The following is a 16,242-nucleotide window of genomic DNA, read 5'->3' on the forward strand; positions in this document are numbered from 1 at the left end:
GTGTTCTGCCCACAGTAAGCGTTCAATAAATACCACTGATTAACTGAAGTCTGAGGACAGAGCAGGGCTACGCCAGATTGGGCCACACCCCCAGTTTCTGAGAAGCAGCAATGCCTAGTGGCAAGAGCGTGGGCGTCAGAAGTCGTGGGTTCTAATCCTGACACTGCTGCTTGTCTGCTGCTTCTCTGTGCCTCAGTTACGTCATCTGTAAAATGGGGATTGAGACTGTGAGCCCCATGTGGGACAGGGACTGTGTCCAACTTGATTACCTTGTATCTATCCCACTGCTTTGAAGTGCTTGGCACATAGTAAGCGCTTAACAAAAACCATAATTATTATTAAAGCGTGTAGGAGGGGGAGGAAACAACCGGGAGAGGTGGGTAATGGGAGGCAACTTGGACTGGATAAGAGGAAGCATCAACTCTCAGGGAGAGGAGTTGCAGCACAACTCTGCCACCGCCCTTACCCCTGCCCCAGGGCAGAGCTTGCCCTCCCCAGTGTCTCAATGGAATAGAACCAGAGCCCTGACTGCAGGAGGTGGGGGTGGAGAGGAGGGAATTCCACAAAGGAAACAGGCCATCGACGGGTTGTTTGATTTTTGTTTTGTGGTTTTTTTTTTACAACTTTAAATACAGAATATAAATTAATTTTACATTTAAAAAATAAAAGCCAAAAAAATAATAATCACCGACTTTACAAACTGAAGGAAGCGGATTTTTAGGAGGCGAAGGGGTGGGGAGGTTGCGGAAAGCCCTGGGGGCAGGAGAGAGGTAAGGGGCTGGAGCGGCCCTGGGAGATCCTGGGAGATGGGCCACCGGACCAACCGCTGGATGGGGAGGGAGGGAGAGGTCTATGGCCTATGAGGGCGGGTTAGGTCAGACTCCACTGGATGAGCTTGGGGGGGCTCAGAGAGGCCCTTTGGTCTTGGGGAGAGGGTAAGGGGGGTCCCCTTTCTCCCCTACCTCCATCTACTAGCTTTCTTGCTCCCTCCAGGAACAGGAAACGCATTAGTGAAGGAAGGCCCTGCTTAGTACAAGGGAACCATCCCTGACCCCCATGTGAACCATAGCCCATTCTGGACACCCCCTAGACCTTGGGGAGGGCGGCCAGGGTGTACCCTGTCACCTGTGGTCCCCTCCCCCAAGGGTCTTTGGGAGAGGCGAGGCAGCCGAAAGAACCACGGATCAGGAGTCTAGAGGAAGGAAGGAGGTGTGGGAAGAGCCAGAAGTGAGTGGCAGGAACAAAACCAGAGAAAAGGGGAGAGGGCCAGGGTAAGAATTAGACGACCCTTGGCTTCTCTCACCCCAGAAAGCAAGCTGCTTTCTCTTCTGCCCACCTGAGATGCCCGCCCTCCCCACCCCGACCTCCCAAGAGGCCAACACCCAGCTGCTCTCCCTACAGACCCCGGTTTCGAAGGGCCCATTAAAAAAAAAAAACAGTTTGTACATATAAAGTGAAATAACTGAGGGCGGAGGCTGGGGCTGCCCAGGCAGTTTGGGGCAGGGGGCAGAGGGTGGCCGATCTGCTCCAGCCCCGGTTCCCCGGACCGGGACAGGGCCGGCCGAGGAAGCCTTGTCCACCCGTGGCTTTTGGCAGATCTTCCCCAAGTCCCTGTGCCCTGCTGCGGAGGCCCTGCCGGGTCAGGTTGTGGGTGGGGAACGCCTGGGGGCTGGGGGGAGGCACGCCAGCCTCCCTGCACCACAGGCTTTGCTCCCCCTCGTCGGCAGAGGCAGATCGCGGGCCGCCCAGCTGGGCGAGAGGTTTGCAGGCCTTTGGCTTCCTTCCCCCAGTCCTCACGGAGCGAGGCCGAGGGGCCGAGGGGAGGGCCTCTGACGGGAGGAGGAAGAAGAGGAGGAGGTGGGAGGGGGAGCACCAGTTGTCGTCCGAATCAGGCACCGAGACAGACAGACGGAACAATATTTTCACTCCAAGGACCCCATGGGGGCAATACAGCAAATACCATATTAAATAAACCTGCAAGTCCAACAGAGAGAGGCTTCGTCACATTAGTGGTCCCGCTCAGGAACGTGGTTTATCCTCCTCCCCGGGGCCCCCTGAGATGGGGGGACAGGGCCTCCCCATCCCTGTTCAACCAGCCCCCCGCCCCAGGCCCGGCCCCCTTAAGCCTCGGCCCCCCGAGAAAAGGGATGATGGAACCCCGTGGGGCCCAGGACTTGGAGGGCCGGGGAGCTGCAGAGCAGCGTCTGCCGGACACAGGGCGGTGGAGGATGCGCGGAGGTGAAGCCGGCCAGTCGCGCCCGGTACCTGTCTGTTTCTCTGTCCTCTGCGGGCGGGCGGGCGGGGGCCGGCCCTACGCCATGAGGCTCTCCTTCAGTGCTTTCTTGTCATGGGTGTGCTTGAACTTGCGGTGTTTCCCCTTGGGAGGCCGCCGGGCTCGCGGCTTCCGGGGGGTCACGGCCCCTGAGGGGAGACCGGAGAGAAACCCGTCATTCTCTGAGGGGGAGCTGGACCTCACGTAGGCCCCAGGGACAGGAGGGGCCTAGGTCCTCCAGCCCCGAAAGGACCCCACCCCGGCAACCCATCCTCACCTTGGTACACCCGGGGCTTCCCTGAGCTGCGGACCAGGGGCCGAGGGGCCACCACTGTCTCACACTTGCACGCCAGGTGATCCTCCAGCGTCACGGTGGCTTTCTTAAAGATCGGCTTCTTCCGCGTGATTTCAATCTTCCTCACCTGCCGTGCGGGAGGAGGGGGGAGATTCCAAACCCGTCCTGCGGGAGTGTAGGGGGGTGGGGGGCGGGGCTCAACTGCAGCCTCCCTCCCTGCCACGCTCTCCCGGCCGGGCCTCGGCCTGCCTTTCTGTGTTTTTCTTTCCTCGAAAGCCCTTCCGACCACGCTCCAGGCACGCTCTGCGACGGAGCGGACTCTTCAGCCTGAACAATAGTGAGACCTCTCGCCTCCCACGGCCTGACCTCTGCCCTCCTGTTTGCTATTTCCAGCAAAACAAGCCCTCCCCCTGCCCCAAGACCCCGCTGCCTCCTCTGCCCCAGAACCAGGGAAGGTATTTCCGGCCCCGAAGGCGTCCAGGGCCCGCTGGCTTAGGCAGGAGGGATCCGGTTCATCCCCGGGGGATGGGGACGGTCAGGGAAGAAGAGCTGGGGAGACCGATCGCTGAACTGGGGGCACGGGGAGGAAGACGGCTCAGCTGCTGACGGCTGATGGCCGGTCGGAGGGAAGTCAGCGGAGGGAAGACGGGATGATGGCCACCACCGGGTGCCCGAGGTCACAGAGTGGAGGCACCTTGACAGACAGGATTTCGGGACCGGATGGCCAGGGAATCAGCTTGCCCAGGGCCCGGTCCAACTGGAATGCCAGGGTTTGCCGGAGAGGGAGGAGGGTGGGTCAGGGTGGTGGGCAAGGGCCCCAGGCCCGTACCTGGACATGTCTCAGCTGCACCCGGGAGGGACGGCAGCGCACGTTACGGTTGTTGCAGCAGCCGGAACAGCGCTGAACTTCCACGCAGGGCGGCCACACCAGGAAGTTGGCATTGGTGGGGTCCACGAGGCGCCGGGAGATCTCGAACACCTCCGTCCGGGTCTTGCACTCGGCAATCACGGCCGGCAGGGCCCCGGCCGCAGCACTGTTCATGGCCTCGGGCCCCTTCACATCCCCTGGGGAAGGCAGGAGGGAGGCCGTCGGATGGGCCCTGCTGGCCGTGCCCACGGCGTCCTCTACAGCCGGGCACAGCCCAGTCCTCGGCCTCTGGGGGATGGGGACGGTGAGTGACTGAATCCAGGTGAGTGACTGAATCCAGGCGATGCTGGAATCCACAACAGCACTAGAGGCTCTTGGAGACCTAGGTCTCACATTGGTACTTTCTCCTTTGCTGTTCTTCCGGTATTTGTTAAGCGCTATATGCAAGCACTGTACTAAGCACTGGGGTGGATACAAGCTAATCAACTCGGACACAGTCCGTGTCCCACATGGGGCTCATAGTCTTAATCCCCACTTTACAGATGAGGGAACTGAGGCTCAGAGAAGGCCAGCGACTTGCCCAAGGTCACAAAGCGGACAAGTGGCGGGACGGGGATTAGAACCAAGTTCCTTCTGGGTTTCAGGGCATTCAGCGCTTGCTTTGTGGCTCGGTCCATATTGCCCAAACCCACCTACCCCAGCTCTGGTCCATCCTCTGCCTCCTGGGCGGAAATATGATGGTCACAGGGCTCCTGGGAAGGAATTTCCATTCGGAATTCTAGGCCAGATATGGGGGCTTGTGTCTTTAGAGCCTGGGGGGCTGGGGCCATAAAGAGGATGTGGTGGCTGGGGTCCCACAACCCCAACCCCGTGGCTTAGCCGGTCTGGCGACGGGGGCAAGGTAAGAGGATCCAGAATCTTCTCCACCAGCTGGACGGAGAAGTGGAGTTGATCGCCAATTCCATCAGCACCCCCCTCCCTCACGGTGGCCACCACCCAGTAGTAGTAAGCGTATTGATTTTTTAGTGCCTACTGTGTGCTGAGCACTGTACTAATCGTCTCTCTTTATTGCTGAATTGTACTTTCCAAGCTCTTAGTACAGTGCTCTGCACACAGTAAGCGCTCAATAAATACGATTGAATGAATGAATGAAGGAGCTGGGAAAAAAACACATAGGCTAGACACAGTCCCTGTGAATGGGCAAGGGCAGGGTGAACCCTGGAGCTTCAGAAGGTTGAGAAGCAGCATGGCCTATTGGCTAGACCACCGGCCTAGGAATCGGAAGGACCTGGATTCTAATCCTGACTCCGCTACTTGTCTGCTGTGTGACCTTGGGCTCCTCCCCCTCTCCATCCCCCACCCCCGCCTTACCTCCTTCCCTTCCCCACAGCACCTGTATATATGTAAATATGTTTGTACATATTTATTACTCTATTTATTAATTTATTTTACTTGTACATATCTATCCTATTTATTTTATTTTGTTAATATGTTTGGTTTTGTTCTCTGTCTCCCCCTTCTAGACTGTGAGCCCACTGTTGGGTAGGGACCGTCTCTATATGTTGCCAACTTGTACTTCCCAAGCGCTTAGTACAGTGCTCTGCACACAGTAAGTGCTCAATAAATACGACTGATTGATTGATTGATTGACATCACTTCATTTCTCTGGGCCTCGGTTACCTCATCTGTAAAATGGGGATCAAGTCTGTGAGCCCCATGTGGGACACGGATCGTGTCCAACCTGTCGTAGATCTACTCCAATGCTTAATACAGTGCCTGGCACATAGTAAGAGCTTAACAAATACCATTTTTAAAAAAAAATGGCTTGCTGCTGAATTAGGCCTGCTATGCTGGGCCGGTTCCCCTTGGCCTCGGCGGCCCAGCCAAGGGCAAGCGGGTCACACCGTGCTATGCTGGCCCAGTGTCCATGGCAGGTGGGAAGCGATTGGACAGAATGACTTCCACCCCAATAGATGGGCACCCAGCCACACCCTCCCTCTTTTTTTTTTTGGTATTTGTTAAGCGCTTACTATGTGCCAGGCACCGTACTAACTGCTGGGGTAGATACAAGACAGTTCGGTTGGACACAATCCCTGTCCCAAGAAGGGTTCACAGTCAATTCCCCTTTTACAGGTGAGGTAACTGAGGCATAGAGATGTTAAGTGACTTGCCCAAGGTCACAGTTCATTGTGGGCAGGGAATGTATCTGCCTATTGTTAAGAAGCAGCGTGGCTCAGTGGAAAGAGGCCGGGCTTTGGAGTCAGAGGTCATGGGTTCAAATCCCGGCTCCGCCAACTGTCAGCTGTGTGACTTTGGGCAAGTGACTTCACTTCTCTGGGCCTCAGTTATCTCATCTGTAAAATGGGGCTTAAAACTGTGAGCCGCCCGTGGGACAACCTGATCACCTCGTAACCTCCCCAGCGCTTAGAACATGGCTTTGCACATAGGAAGCACTTAACAAATACCATTATTATTATTATATTGTAATCTCCCAAGCGCTTAACACAGTGCTTTTCAAAGTCAGCGCTCAGTAAATATGATTGAAGGAATGAATGGATAAGTGGAGCCGGGATTTGAACCCAGGTCCTTCTGCCTCCCGCCACTAGCCACCCTGCTTCAGCTCGTTAGGCGGCGCCCACCACCCGCAGGTGCAGAGCCAAAGAACACCCCCCCGGGCCGGCCCCCCAGTTCTGCCCAGCCGGGAACTCTTACCTAGGCCCCGCTTCTGCCGGGACAAGACAGCCACGTCGCCGTCAGAATGGGACTGGGTTAAATTCAACTCCAACTCAGTAACATCTTCCTCTGCAAGAGAGAAACACACACCCGGTTAGGGAACGCCAGGGGGGAAAGGGGCGACAGCCGAGCCGACCAAGGGCCCCAGGGCAAGGGGGTCTCCACCCTGCAGACCCCCGACTTCTCCTCTTCTCCTCGGGAAGGGGCGACGGGTTCCAGAGAGGCAAGGGAGGGACGGGCGGCAGCGGTCCTAAGGGACGGAGTGGCTGTTCCCCTTTCAGCCTGCCAACCCCACCCCCGTGGTCCAGCCCAATTCTGGGCCCGAGCCCACTGAGTTAAAAATAACGCTTCCCCTCCGCTACTGTAAGGGGAGGCTCTGGCCCCAGAGGTTGGGCCGGGGCAAGGACCGAGAGCATTCAGGCGGTTTCCAGTGCCCCTCCACCCTGGCTTTCCCATAGGAAGTGCTGAATGGAGACATTCCCAGAAGCCCCAGGGGGATGGGGGAGGCTCCGACCCCCGGCCCCTCCAGTACCCCGGACAATAGCCGCGCTCGGAGAGAATGCCGTCCTGGCGGGGGCCTTCCGCCCGGGGCCCGGCCGGGCCTCGCTGGGGAGAGGATGGACGTCAGTGCCGCCAGGAGGGCAGTCGATGGCGAAGGGGCTCCCAGCCAGCCTCTGGAGGGCTTGGAGGATTGGGTGGGGAGCGCTTGCCCCTCCGGAGGGGCTGCCTCGGGGCCCGCCTGTCCGACTCCAGAGGACGGACTGGGATGGAGTCAGGCCGTATCTGACAGAGCCCTCCGCTCCTGTGCCCCTGCGCCCCTCTCCCCCGCTGCCCGGACCCTCGCTTTCCCATCTTAGGGCCACATTGCCACCGGCCAGTGCCCGGTTGTTCCCCCCACCTCGGACTGACCCCTCCGGCCAGGCTGGGCTTCAGGAAGGGTCTGGCTCTGGGCACAGGCTCGCGGCCGGCCAGGGCATTTCCGTCCCAGTCCCGATTGCTCCCCTGAGGGAGAACCTGCCCGTCCGCCCGTCTCCTTTCCCTTTTCCCTCCTCGCTCTGGAATCTTGAGACGTGCCGGGGGAGGCCGGAGGAGGCGGCCCAGAGTTCCGGGAGCAGCAGAATGGGCGAGGGGCGTGGGGAGGGTGCTCTCTGTGGAAAGGTCAAGTCGGTTTGGTGGCCAAACTCTTGACTTGAAACAAGTCGGCTATTGACCTCTCCACCTCCGCCCTCCAGTCCCCTTTTCCCCACTGCCCGCCCTAGGGTCCGGGGGGGGGACAGGCTGGAGGTTGGGGAAGGCCGCCTTGGAAAAAGGCAAGATTGCTAAATTTGGAAGTTGCCCCATTGTGTGGCTCGGGAGCTGGGAGCACGGAGGCGGGCAGAGACCGCGTAGCCGTTCCGCAGGGGCAAAACAATAGGCCAGCACAGCTGGGGCCCTCCCCCTGCCACCCACCCAACACCCCCCCCCCCCCACCCCAACCCCAGCACAGGCTGGTTTGAAAGGGAGCGGGAATGCTTTTGAGAGTGCGCCAGTGGGTCCGGCTGGTAGAGGAAACAAAAGCAGGAAATTCTGTTCCCCCGTAGATAGTGTCTCGGCAAGGATTACAAAGCTACAAACAGACAAAACCCTAGAGAGAAGGGAGCCGGGGACTGTGGGCGGCTGGAGGGGGGTGGGGGCGAAGGCCGGGGCCCGGGGGGGTGGGAAGGGGGGCGGGCGGGCCGCGGGGGACCAAGGGTTAGAATAGAATGGAATTTGCTCTGAAGACAACGTTTATAAATACCTTCCTGCCCCGGCCTGCTGGCCCTGCCACGTGTGTGCCAGGGAGCACGTGCCAGTCTGCCACGCTCTGCGGTGGCATTAGCTGGGGTGCCCTGGGGCCCGGCCAGGTGTTCCTAGAGGGCAAGGCCAGTGGCCAGAACGAGCTGCTGTTTCATCATCGCTTCCCCCAGCCCCTTCACCCCCCCACTCTAATCCACCTGAGCACCCCTCATGCCTGACGGACAGAGCACGGGCCCGGGATCCAGAGGACCTGGGTTCTAGTAGCGACTCTGCCACTTGCCTGCTGTGTGGCTTTAGACAAGTCACTTCACTTGTCTGCGCCTCAGTTTCCTCATCTGTCAAATGGGGATTCAACACCCGTCCCCCCCTCCTACTTAGTCTGTGGGCCCCATTCATTCATTCATTCAATCGTATTTATTGAGCGCTTACTGTGTGCAGAGCACTGTACTAAGCGCTTGGGAAGTACAAGTTGGCAACACACAGAGACGGTCCCTATCCAACAGTGGGCTCACAGTCTAGAAGACTAGAATCCCACTGTAGGAGAGGGATTGTGGTCCGACCCGATTAACCTCTATCTACCCCAGCGCTCAGCACGGTGCTTGGCACATGGTAAGTGCTTAACAAATACCATAATTATTATTATCCCGCCTTCTGGAACAGTCCCTTGTCCCCTGTCCTGCTTGCCATCAGCCGTCCACACTATTGATAATAATAACTGTAGTATTCGTTTAGCGCTTACTACGCGCCAAGCACTGGGGTACAGACCATACAATCAGAGCAGAGTCCCTGGGCCCATAGGGAGCTCACAGTTTAAGGGGGGAGGGAGAACAGGTATTGAATCCCCATTTCACAGATAAGGAAACAGAGGCCCAGAGAAGTGAAGTGACTTGGCCATGGTCACAGAGCAGGCAAGGAGTGGAGCAGGGATTAGAACTCAGATCCACTGACTCCCAGGACTGTGTTTTTTCCACTAAACCACGCTGCTTCACTATTCCCTCTCCCAGCTCCACTGAGGTCCTGGACTAGCTCTCTCTACATTTTTTTATGGTATTTGTTAAATGCTTACCATGTGCCTGGCACTGTCCTAAGCACTGGAGAAGCTTCAAGCTACTCGGGTTGGACACAGTCCCTGTCCCACATGGGGCTCACAGTTTGAATCCCCACTTTACAGCTGCGGGAACTGAGGCACAGAGAAGTTAAATGACTTGCCCAAGGTCACAGAGCAGACAAGTGGCCGAGCCAGCGTTAGAACCCGGGCCCTTCCGACGCCCAGGCCCGTGCTCTATCCACAAGCCCCGCTGCTTTTCATCTCCTCTGCTTGCACGAGGGTGTTTGCTTCTGCCCACTCTGTTACACTGTACGCTTAGTACAGTGCTCTGCACTTAGTAAGCACTCAACAAATACCACTGATAGATTCTGTCCAGGATCACCTGCGCCGGGCGGGCCCAGGCCTCTGTGGGCTGCCCCGCCCGTCCCTCGCTCCCTCGCTCCCGGGGCTTCGACGAGGGTTTGGTGCGGACAAGATTTACCTACGGAGTCTATCTGCAGGAGACGCTGGAGGTCACCGATGGACCGGATGGAGCGGTCGCTCAGCATCTCGAAGATCTCCTCAGGGATGGGGTCCCCCTGCAGAGCAGAGGAAAAAAACTTTGAGCCCAGAGTCAGTCAGGCGACCCCTCGACCCTCCTGGACCCGCGAGCCGAGACGGAGGCGCTGGGGACCGCTCTTCGGAGGGAAGCTCCCAAATCTAGGGCCTTCCGCCCGTGCCGACGGGCAAGCTGCCTTCGGAGCTGGAGGGAGTCCCCCTTTGGGAGAGCCCAGGAGCCTGGAATTCACTCATCCTGGGCCCAGCCAAACCCTATTTTTAGATTTCCACACTGGCCTACTACCAAAACTACTTGAAACCTAATAAGGGGTTTGTTTGCCGTTCACAGCCACACGGAAGCCACAAGGCCCGCCATCCCACAGCGGCACGAGGCCGGAGCACAGGGCCGTGACATGAGAAACCAAAACCCCGGCCCCCTCGGGGTGACCTCTTGGTGATGTCGCGGGCCGGATCCCGGTGTCGGTAAACACCGGGTTCCAGTTTTCCCAGGCAGCGGACCGTCGACGGCCATTCCTGGGAGGATCCCCTGGTGCAAGAGCAGGTGAAGAAAAAGCCGGGCTCCCAGAGAACAGACCAATGGAGTCCCTGAATATCTGAGTAGGTACCAGTTCGTATGCATACACGCGCACACAAACACACACACACACACACACAGAGTTTCTCTCTGCTAGGGCACTCGATGAAGGAAACACTGCGCTTTCAGCTGCCTGTTTAACTACACACCACTGGGAAAAGGAGGAGACGTGTCTTCCTCCCAAAGGTTTCCTAGATGGTTATCGCCTGGGCTTGGGCTTGCTCTCTGCTTGCTTCAGGCTGGGCTGTCTTTGCCCCCGCCAGGGGAGGAGGGGGAAGGATGTTAGCCGGCCGAGGCTCCGTCAGCCCCGGTCTTCTCAGCTGCCCCGTGAGTCTGGGGGTCGGCAATGACCGCGGCGTAAGTGGCAGAGAGCACACGCCTCTTTGGCTCCCTCATCCCGGGCCAGTAAGGACGGGCAGACCAGGGACCGAGATGGGAAAGGTACAAACCCCAATCTCGATCCCTCCGACTAACTACCTTGGGGAAGAAGTCGTGGGGGAGGGAAGAGGACGTGGACAGTAAGTGGATACAGCAGCCTCCCCGCTCCCTCCAGATCTGGCTGGTCCTCCAGCACTTTTCCCCCACTGCCACCTGAGCTGAGGGTTATGGGCAGAGGCGTTCGGTTACTGAGCTGGCACCAGCGGGGGTGGGATGGGTGGGCTGGCAGGCTCCACGGTGTGGGAAGGGGGGAAATGTGACCTTGGCCGCGGGGGGAGGAGTAGCAATGCCAGGCCGTGAGCTTTCGAAAGGGCAAGGGCAGAGTGATGACCATAGTGGGGTCTGGGAACCCGGCTTCATTAAACGGGCTCGTTGGCACAGCTGTGTCCCTTCCTGAGGTCCCAGGGACGGACCAGCGAGTCCCAGCAGCCCGGCTCGTCGTGGACAAGGAATGTATCTGTTTATCATTGTTTTGTACTCTCCCAAGAGCTTAGTGCAGTGCTCTGTGCACCGTAAGCGCTCAAATGACTGGAAGAGGAAGGGGCTGCCATCTGAGTGGGAGAGAGGGGGGGCCTGATGTGAGAATAACCTAGGGAGGACCTGGTCCACTCTGGGAGTAGTATAGAGGCAGAGGACGGGGTCTGGATGGTCGGGGGGGCAAGAGAAAGGAGCCAGGGCCAAGTCAAAGAGTGCACTGAAGCTGCAGAAGGATGGCCACACTTCTGGGAGCAGTTTAATTACCTCCTTCTAACTGTGCAGGGATGGGATCAAAGGGGCCGTTGTCTTCACGGAGCCCTGGCTGCCCATCAAGTGCCCGGGGGCCAAGTCTTGTTATTGTTGCAAGGCTATGGAATTCTCTCTGAGCAACCCTGACTCCCCACCCACCTCCCAGCCTTCCCTGGGCCGGGCACACGCAGGCAGCGCCACACACGCTGCCCTGCTGGCGAGCTCGGTTGGTTGTGGCCGCATCCCTGCCTCTTGGGGCGGACGGCATGGACGAGAACGTCTGCCACTCGGTGCTGGTCAGTGCAAGGGGCCGGGGGACGGGAAGGCCTCCCCACCTCTCTTCCGGCCACGGCCCCTGAGCTGCTGAGCGGAGAGGGGGGCCAAAGAGCAGCTCGCCCTCTCTGCCTTCTCCCATCCCCAAGACCGCTATCTCCGGGACAGGACTCTCTCGGATAGCACCGGCCAGGCGGCCGGGGACCGGGTGACGGAGGGATTTTCCCACCCTTCCTTCGGTGCTGAAGATGGTGGAAGTCACATGAGGACCGGAGTCACCCTGACCCCAGGACCAGGTCGGCTGATGGGTAGACACGCCCATGCTCCCACAGACATTCCGTCCCCTCCCTGAGGAGCTGGCCAGAGGAACTCCCTGGGACAATTCTGGTTGGTTTCCTTGGGATCGCTCCCTGTGAAAGGCCCTTTGAAGGGGCTGGGTATTTCTGGGGCACGGCCCCTTTCCTGGTGGGCAAGGAAGACTGGGCTGCTCTCGGGCTGGGTGGGGGCAGGGGTGAGGTGGGAGGAAGAGGAGGGGCTGGGCTCTCAAAACAGCATGGACCTGGCCACTCAGCCATCGAGCGTTAAGCTCATAGCGGGAAAGGGACGTCTGCTAATTCTGTTGTGCTGTGCCCTCCCTACCTCTTAGTACAGTGCTCTGCACCAAATAAGCACTCAATAAATTGATTGATTGATGGCCTGATTGATAGATCAAGGGCCTCCTCCCCAGACATGACCAAGAGGCAAGGCACAACCCATTTTCTCTCAGGCCTCTGAAGAGTTCCCCAGACTGGTTTTCTGCTAGAAAGGGATGGAGGGGGTGGAGTGTCTGAGGGAGAGAAATGTCACCCTTTACCCATCTCCCTTCCCGCCCTTGGGGAAAACGGAGGTAACGGGCAAAGAGGTCATGGGGAACTACAGCCCTGGATTCTGAATCTGAGTTGGCGGAGGAGAGGAGGAAGTGGGAGAGATGGGGGGCAGGTGTGCTGGTTTGGAGGGGAATAGGAGGACCTCTGCACATGGTCTGCTGGGGAGGGTGCGAAGCGGATAGGGGAGAGTCTCTGCCTTCAGGCCTGGGGCCTCCCCACTGAGTCCACCCCAACCCCAGCCGACGGGGTGGGTACCGTCCAGGCCGGACCGGTGGCCTGCTCCGGGGCCTGTGGGAGCCCGCCGGGGCCTGGTATGGTCACGAAGGTGGGGAATGGGGGAAGGGGGTTCAGCCTAAGCCTCCGGGTGGCCTGCATGGGGCAGACGGTTTCTCAGGGGGGAAGGGACGGTAGTGGGGTCGTTTGTAGCCTGCGTCTTGGGCCCAAGCATCTCCCAGTCCGCTTTGGCACGGCGCCCGATTCCCCTCTTCCCCCTAGAAGCTGAGGAAGAAACAGCTGGGGCCGCCTGCCCGCATCCCCCACCGCAGCTGGCCACAGTCTGGGGGGCTCCCGGGAGCCACGGATTTTGGGGGGAAAAAAGGGGAGGAAGGGGAGAACTCGGGTGTCCAGGGGTGGAGAGGAGGAGAAGCGCAGGGGGGGTAAGCGCTCCCCGGAATTGGCAGAGGGGCACTGGGGTTGGGGTTAGGGTGTGGTCCAGGGTGGCCCCGGGGCCCGGACCGGCCAGAGGAAGGGGAAGTGGGGGGAAGCCGGGGCGGCTCGGAGGAGCTTGGAGAACAAAAGGCTCCTCCGTGGTCAAAACAACCTGCGCTGGCTCCAGCCCAGACCCCGGCCTTCACTCTCCGCCCCCCCACCAAACCCCAACCTTTTAACCCTTCCCCCGCCGGGTCCCGGCCAGCCGGAGGGCTCCGCGGGGCCGGGAATGGGGCCGCTTCCCCAGGCCCAGCCCCGCCACCTTCCTCCCGCTCCGCCCCTTTCCCACCTGGCTCCCCGACCTGCCGGCCGGCCCGCCTAACGCCTCACTGCAATGCGAAGGGGAGGGGGTGGGGGAAATTAAAAAGTCATCCGACCTGATTTCTTCCCCCCCCCCCCCAACCCAGACGTTTTTATAAACCCTCCTCCTGCTCCCCTGCAGCTATACATTTGCAGGTGGCAAGATCCTGCCGACCCCCCACCCCTCGGGCCGGGCCTAAAGGGCACTGGTTCTGCTCCCCCACATCCCCCCACGATCGGGGGGGCGAGGTGTGGGACCCCCCTCTCCTCTGCCCACTGCCCCCCATCCCTCCCCGGGGCCCTTCCCCACCCCGAGGCCGGATCTGGCCGTACTGCACTTTCCCGGGCGCTTAGTACAGTGCCCCGCCCACAGCAGGCGGACTGAATGAATGAAGAAGGGGCCCCCGGGGCAGAGCAAGCGTAGGCCCCGACCCCATAGGGATCCTCTGGGTTTCGGGAGGGGAGAGACCACCCATCCCCGGCCAAAGGCGAGCGGGCTGTGCCCCCCGGCCCCCAAGTCCCCGCCAAGCCACTCACCTCGGCGCTGACCAGGGGCAGGTACCAGAGGGAGAGGAAGAGCGCCCAGCAATTCATGGCCCCGCGGCCTCGAGGCTCCGGACACGTGGGCGGGGGGCGCCTCAGGCCGCCGAAGCCCACCCGCATGGCCCCCCGGACCCGCTCCCCGGGCCCAGCGGGAGCCCCACAAAACCATCCACGGCCCCGGGGCCAGCGCAGGCCGAGCCGGGCCTGGACGCCGCCTCCTCCTCCTCCTCCTCCGCCCGCCTAGATTACCGGCGGCATGGGCGGGGTGGTGGTGGGGGGAAACCGAGGCAGTCCGGGGAAGGAGGGGGGTGGGGCGCTCCGACACACACGCACAAACTTTTCCAAAGTTGCGGGGCGCGTCCGGGGGGGCCAGGAGAGGCCAGTCCTGGTGGCCTGCTTCCCAAAGAGGGGGCCACGTGCCCTTCGACGACCTCCAGAGATCTCTGCCGGGGAGACACGTCTCTCCCCCGACAGGTGGACGGGCGGGCCCCCGCTAGCTCCGGCTCCTTGCGGCGATTTGGCTCTTCTCTTCCTCCTCCTCCTCCTGTTGTGTGTTTGGTTTTTTTTTTTTTTTTTTTGCAGAAAGGGAGCTGCGGTTTCCGGGGGGCTTCCCGGGGGCGGAGGGCGAGCCGGCTCGGGGCTGGGCGAGGCCCGACCCCCGGGCTTGCGGGAGGAGAAGTTGGCTCCCTGCAGCCGGTCCCGCTTTTAAAGGAGAAGGGGCGGTGGGTGGAGGCGGCCTCGCCTTTCCTGGCCCGGAGTCAAACCGGAGGGAGGGAGGGAGGAGCGGGAGGAGGAGGAGCACAGGGACGAGGGAGGAGGAGGAGGAGGAAGATGATCCCCGCAGCACGAGCCTCCAGCAGCGCCCGCCCGGGCCTCCACCGACCGGTCCTTGCGGGTGGAGGCCGCGGGATGGAGGCCGGATCCTGGGCCCCGCATCCCCAGCCCTCTCCCCTGAAACGCCTGCTTCTCCCTCTCCTTTCCCCCCCGCCCAATTCAATCATTCAGCCATTCAGTCCATCGGATTTATTGAGCGCTTACTGTGTGCGGGGCCTCCAATCCCGGGGGGTGGGGGTGGGGGTCCCCCCGTGGCCACTGCCCCCGTGGCTGCTGGCGAAGCCACGCGGCGACAGCAGAGCCCGCCATCCGCAGGGCAGAGACGATGGGGAAGAGGCACACAAAAACACACACAACACAAACACACACCTGTACCCCCCCAATCTCATTCACACACATTCACTCCCACGCCCACACTCCCACAGCTTCATTATAGCGTTAACCCCATTACAAACACACACCTGTACACCCCCAATCTCATTCACACACATCCACTCCCACGGCCACACTCCCACACGCCCAGCTTCATTATAGCGTTAACCCCATTTTCTCTGTGTGTCTCTCTCCTCCCTCTCCGCCTGTCTCCCCCTCTCTTTCCCGATCTCTCCCTCCTTCAGTCCAAGCCCCTCGTCCTCCCCCCGGGACAGCTGGATAGGGAGGCCCAGGAGGGCTCAGAAGCTGTTCCTTCTGCCCCTTAAATTCCCTCATCTGAAAATTGGGGATGGACACCTGTCATCATCATCATCAATCGTATTTATTGAGCGCTTACTGTGTGCAGAGCACTGTACTAAGCGCTTGGGAAGTACAAGTTGGCAACATATAGAGACAGTCCCTACCCATCAGTGGGCTCACAGTCCTCCCTTCTATTCCTAATGTGAGCCCCATGGGGGACCTGGTTATCTGAGATCCACTCCAGCGCTTGATAAGCACCTAATAAAACCACAATTATTATGGTTATTGGTAGACGTGACTGTGGCCCCCTCTTTCACCCTGTTAAATCCCACACAATAATTCTCACCCACCATCACATCACGGGTTCTAATCCCGGCTCCCCCACATAATAATAATGATGATTGCATTTATTAAGCGCTTACTATGTGCGAAGCACTGTTCTAAGCACTGGGGAGGTTACAAGGTAATCAGGTTGTCCCATGGGAGGCTCACACTCTTAATCCCCATTTTACAGATGAGGTAACTGAGGCACAGAGAAGTTAAGTGACTTGCCCCAAGTCACACAGCTGACAGTTGGCGGAGCGGGGATTTGAACCCATGACCTCTGACTCCAAAGCCTGGGCTCTGTCCACTGAGCCACACTGTTTGGGCAAGTCGCTTAACTTCTCTGAGCCTCAGTTACCTCATCTGTCAAATGGGGATTAAGATTGTGAGCCCCACGTATGTTTGTACGTATTTATTACTCTATTTTATTTGTA

General features: G+C 59.6%; 1 protein-coding gene across 1 annotated transcript; it reads right to left on the bottom strand.

Annotated features, from left to right (window-relative positions):
• Positions 1 to 581: 581 nt before the first annotated feature.
• Positions 582 to 14,604, bottom strand: PDGFB (platelet derived growth factor subunit B). Its single transcript, XM_038756834.1, has 7 exons — positions 13,973 to 14,604; positions 9,474 to 9,570; positions 6,148 to 6,237; positions 3,397 to 3,632; positions 2,550 to 2,694; positions 2,266 to 2,421; positions 582 to 1,974 (listed from the first exon to the last, which is right to left on the bottom strand). The coding sequence occupies exons 1-6, from the start codon at positions 14,096 to 14,098 to the stop codon at positions 2,312 to 2,314; spliced, it is 804 nt and encodes a 267-aa protein (XP_038612762.1). The 5' UTR covers positions 14,099 to 14,604; the 3' UTR covers positions 582 to 1,974; positions 2,266 to 2,311.
• Positions 14,605 to 16,242: the final 1,638 nt, after the last annotated feature.

This window comes from Tachyglossus aculeatus, chromosome 14, assembly GCF_015852505.1.
Source record: "Tachyglossus aculeatus isolate mTacAcu1 chromosome 14, mTacAcu1.pri, whole genome shotgun sequence".
Classification (NCBI taxonomy): domain Eukaryota; kingdom Metazoa; phylum Chordata; class Mammalia; order Monotremata; family Tachyglossidae; genus Tachyglossus; species Tachyglossus aculeatus.